Below are 5,277 nucleotides of genomic sequence, written 5' to 3'. Positions count from 1 at the left end.
GTATGCTCTTCACAAAAAACAATGGAGAAGAATAAGACTAGTACTGCCCATAATCCTCTAAGGCAGTGGTTCCCAAACTGTGGGGCGTGCACCCTAGTGGGCGTGCGAGGGGTCGGAGCAGGAGTCTTCCCAACCCCACATTTTTTTTTTAAGGAACTCAGTTTGGCTTTATACTTATTCTTGAAATTTGTAATAGTAGAATGCACAAGTTGCAATTTCGAAATTGGGTAGTGCATCATCAGTTGTCATGTTATTCATTGAAGACCTTAGAGAGCTATTTATAACTTGTAAGCAATGTCCAGATCAACTAGCCCATGTCAGCTAAAGTTTTTTATAACGTTCTTTTAGCCCATAGATGTTGTAAAAAAAATTGTCACTCAAATATCACATGAAAAACATTAGAAAATGTTATTTAAAACAGAACATTTTTCTTTGCACCCCATAACTAAATGTATAGCATTTCAGGAAATAAGTTTAAAAACTGCTAAATTCTCTCCACAAACAGGGAGGGTGTGTACAGTTTGTGTCATGAACAGTGATTGTACCCTTTACAAAAATAGGTGGGTTGAGGTCGCGGGATGTTCCACAATGCTGCAATGGGGGCACATAGTGAAAAAGTTGCTCTAAGGAAGCAAAACTACACCATACATTTTCTTCATTCTGTATTTATTCTGACTAGTATCTTTGATCATGTTATATCAGAGCAGGAAGATGCAGACAGTATAAAGTATTAAATCCTGAATAATATTAATATTAAATGTGTTTTCTTTCTTCTTTTTCAATTGATGTGGAGATGCAGGAAAAAATATGTATTCATGTACTCTAAATAATAACTAATTGATCAGAGTACAATGCACTGTTCATCCCCAAGGGTCTTGACAGGTTTTTGTACAGTGTGTCTGGGTTTCCTGTCACTGTGGGCTGCAAGGCGCAGTGGTACAGAGCAGAGTCCTCCAATTCAACAGAGGAGATCATCAAGTCAACACGGGTCTTCTCTTCATTCAGTTTACCAGTGTGCCGTGGAGTCGCAATGGATTGTTTCTGTACAGACATGCTGCTTTGTAGGATCCAAAGAAGACATTCTGGTCTGGATCCGGGGTATTGACGGTACCATTGTAGATTATAAACGTTGCCCTTGTAGTTGCAGGAGAGAGTGATGTCTGTTCCTTGGAGAGCATTGACTTCAGGTTTCACTGGAGTTATTGTTTCCTGCTCCATACTATCAGCTGCAATAATATAAGTATTGTCATTGTGTTAATGTTTATTCCTCATGATAAAAAAGGCTTGGATTAGGTGCTCATAAAATATGACAAGAGAAAGAATTTAAACTTTCCAGTAAAATGCAACTTAGTGTTTAATGCAATCATTAACTGAAAAAAGCAATGTCACTATATTCAAAATGTTATTTGGTTTAAGCTGAGAATTCTGCACTTACCTACAAATGCTGAGAGGAGAAACAGTAATTTGAGTGACATCCTGACACAGACTAGATAAACCAACTGAGAGATAAGATAGTGAGAGAGCTGAGTAGTTCCTCTACAGAGACATCCTCATGGTTGCAGGTATACCCAGTCTATACCAGTGTTTGACTATGAGGCCCCTCCTCTGATAACTGGATATGTAACTCTTCTTCTGTTTAAGGGTTTTCAGTTCCTATTGGCCTCCTCCTCAGTTTATTTCAGACTTTATTTGAAAATGTATTGTTTTTGCTGTTGTTGTTGTTTGTTTGTTTTTTCAATAGATAATACCATACCATGCTATACTATATACCATCTGCAAATAAACCTTCACTAAGAATAGTAGAATATTGTGTCACTGTTGATGAGAATGAAGATCATTCCAAACAAAAAGCCTTCATCCCACATCTTTGTACCAGAATGTCTGTGGGCTCTATGGCACAGTAGTACAGAGCAGAGTCTGTCACTTCAGCAGAGGAGATCTCCAGATCCACATGTTTGGATTCTTTGTCATGATTTAGAGTGAACCCTGGTGTATTATCCACATACTCCATAACCAGTAACTGTGGTGCTGATTTCGGATATTGTGATAGCAGTTTACAAATGATTCATGCAATAGAGACTCCATTTCATGGCGTTGTGGTCGAACAAAATAACAGATGTTTGTAAAACCACAAACTGTCAGTTCCTCCTCATTAGCTCATTTTAGATGTAATTTCAATCTGGAAATGGATAGAGAATGATACGGTTTGTTTTTTCAATGGCTCAACAATGCAATACCGTATGTATTACCTGCAAATAAACCTTATGATATGATTCATAATATGGCTTGGAAATGCTTTCTTTATTCTTTTTCTTTTTCACAATTCTACAGTTGAAGTCGGACTGTTACATACACTTAGGTTGGATTCAATAAAACTCGTTTTCAACCACTCCACAAATTTCTTGTTAACAAACTATAGTTTTGGCAAGTCGGTAAGGACATCTACTTTGTGCATGACACAATTCATTTTTCCAACAATTGTTTACAGACAGATTATTTCACTTATAATTCACTGTATCACAATTCCAGTGGGTCAGAAGTTTATATACACTAAGTTGACTGTGCCTTTAAACAGCTTGGAAAATTCCAGAAAATGATGCCATGGCTTTAGAAGCTTCTGATAGGCTAATTGACATCATTTGAGTCAATTGGAGGTGTACCTGTGGATGTATTTCAAGGCCTACCCTCAAACTCAGTGCCTCTTTGCTTGACATCATGGGAAAATCAAAATAAATCAGCCAAGACCTCAGAAATAAATTGTAGACCTCCACAAGCCTGGTTCATCCTTGGGATGAAACGCCTGAAGGTACCACGTTCATCAGTAGAAACACTATTACGCAAGTATAAACATCATGGGACCATGCAGCCGTCATACCGCTCAGGAAGGAGACACGTTCTGTATTCTAGAGATGAACGTAATTTGGTGCGAAAAGTGCAAATCAATCCAGGAACAACAGCAAAGAACCTTGTGAAGATGCTGGAGGAAACAGGTACAAAAGTATCTATATCCACAGTAATACGAGTCCTATATCGACATAACCTGAAAGGTCGTTCAGCAAGGAAGAAGCCGCTTCTCCAAAACTGCCATAAAAAAAGCCAGACTACGGATTGCAACTGCACATGGAGAAATGTCCTCTGGTCTGATGAAACAAAAATAGAACTGTTTGGCCATAATGACCATCGTTATGTTTGGAGGGAAAAGGGGGAGGCTTGCAAGCCAAAGAACACCATCCCAACCGTGAAGCACGGGGGTGGCTGCATCATGTTGTGGGGGTGCTTTGCTGCAGGAGGGACTGGTGCACTTCACAAAATAGATGGCATCATGAGGGAGGAAAATGATGTGGATATATTGAAGCAACATCTCAAGACATCAGTTAGAAGGTTAAAGCTTAGTCGCAAATGGGTATTCCAAATGGACAATGACACCAAGCATACTTCCAAAGTTGTGGCAAAATGGCTTAAGGACAACAAAGTCAAGGTATTGGAGTGGCCATCACAAAGCCCTGACCTCAATCCTATAGAGAATGGGCAGAACTGAAAAGGCATGTGCGAGCAAGGAGGCCTACAAACCTGACTCAGTTACACCAGCTCTGTCAGGAGGAATGGGACAAAATTCACACAAATTATTGTGGAAACCTTGTGGAAGGCTACCCGAAACGTTTGACCCAAGTTAAACAATTTAAAGGCAATGCTACCAAATACTAATTGAGTGTATGTAAACTTCTGACCCACTGGGAATGTGATGAAAGAAGTAAAAGTTGAAATAAATAATTCTCTCTACTATTATTCTAACATTTCACATTCTTAGAATAAAGTGGTGATCCTAACTGACCTAAGACAGGGCATTTTTACTAGGATTAAATATCAGGAATTGTGAAAAAATGAAATGAAAAGTACTTGGCTAAGGTGTATGTAAATTTACGACTTCAACTGTATATATCCATCATCTTTGAAATGCAAGAGAAAGGCCACAGTGTATTATTCCAGTTTAGGCGCAATTTAGATTTTGGCACAATTTAGGTTTTGGCACTAGATGTCAGCAGTGTATGTGCAAGTTTTAGACTGATCCAATGAACCATTGTATTTATGTTCAAAATGTTGTATGAAGTCTGCCCAAATGTGCCTAATTGGTTAATATATACATTTTGATGTACATAACTGTGCACTCTCCTCAACCAATAGCATTGTATTTTTTCACTGTAATAGCTCCTGTGAATTGTACAGTGCAGTTAGACTAATAATAATTTTGTAATGAACACAAGGGAGACAGAGAGCTGGTTTCAAGCGCAGAGCGCAGCAAGTGTTTAATGAAAGGCACCATAGGAGGAGGAAGATAGCTAGGTCCAGGGCGGGAAATTTTCTTGTTACATACAACCTCTTGCTAATCACATTAGCTCAACGATCCCGTAGAGGTTAAATCTCCACTTGAATCTATCATCAATACCCCCTGGTCCAATTACATCCTTCTGCAAAACATATTCAGGGTAATCATTTGTGCATTTAATGTACCAGAAGATGGAGCTGATTAACTGGTGTTATATTTATATCTTAGAGACACATCTTCTCCTTCATAAGAAGCCACTTCTCTCTTCGACTGCGTAACTAACTCTGTCTGCTCTGCTGCACTCTGGAAACAAAGAAGAATGGCATGGGTTCTATATGACATTTTTGTGGAAAATGTGTTAGTCACATCATATCTAATTGATCTTTGGATGGTTCTTCATGGTCTGTGTAGTCAGATCTTTGAAAAAGTGAATTTTAAGTGATTTTTTTTTTTTAGGAAGTTCTATCTGCATAAACACATTTCAACTTGGTTCTATAAGATTCTACCTGCAATCCAATCACAAGCCTGAGCAAATACAGACAGACCAATCAGAACACGTCCCTCTCTAAGTATGGTCTAAGCTGATCTAGCCAGCAATAATGGCATGCAAGCAAAAATAACAACACTGTCAGAAGTCTTAAAGTAAATGATGTTGTCACATCGGTGTTCAGTAATGATAGTCATTTGTCTTTCCTAATGTATTTGATGAGGTGTTACTACTCTATCTTGGTAAAATTGTGTTATTCTATTATTTATGTATTCAAATAGGTACAGTTTTCTTAAAAACTGAACATGTCTAATTCAGAAGACCAAGATTGACAAACTGACTTATAAATGTCTCAGGATTTTGATACTCTGCACTTTAGGCACATTTAAGGTGATAATATTAATGGGTTATGAAAGAACAATTAATTGCAAAACAGTTCTGAGTTCTCGAATGTGAAAACTTTGAT

At 38.1% G+C, this 5,277-nt stretch overlaps 1 gene segment (V, D, J or C); it reads right to left on the bottom strand.

The window, feature by feature from the left end:
• Nucleotides 1-386: 386 nt before the first annotated feature.
• LOC115156949 (T cell receptor alpha variable 21-like) lies at nt 387-1,580 on the bottom strand. The segment is given in 2 exon segments: nt 387-1,226; nt 1,436-1,580. Coding segments are annotated over 2 exon segments (444 nt in total).
• Between the last annotated feature and the right edge of the window lie 3,697 nt (nt 1,581-5,277).

This window comes from Salmo trutta, chromosome 21 (assembly GCF_901001165.1).
Source record: "Salmo trutta chromosome 21, fSalTru1.1, whole genome shotgun sequence".
Lineage (NCBI taxonomy): Eukaryota > Metazoa > Chordata > Actinopteri > Salmoniformes > Salmonidae > Salmo > Salmo trutta.
The sequence above is the reverse complement of the archived record's forward strand: the minus strand, read 5'-3'. Positions and strand labels throughout refer to the sequence as shown.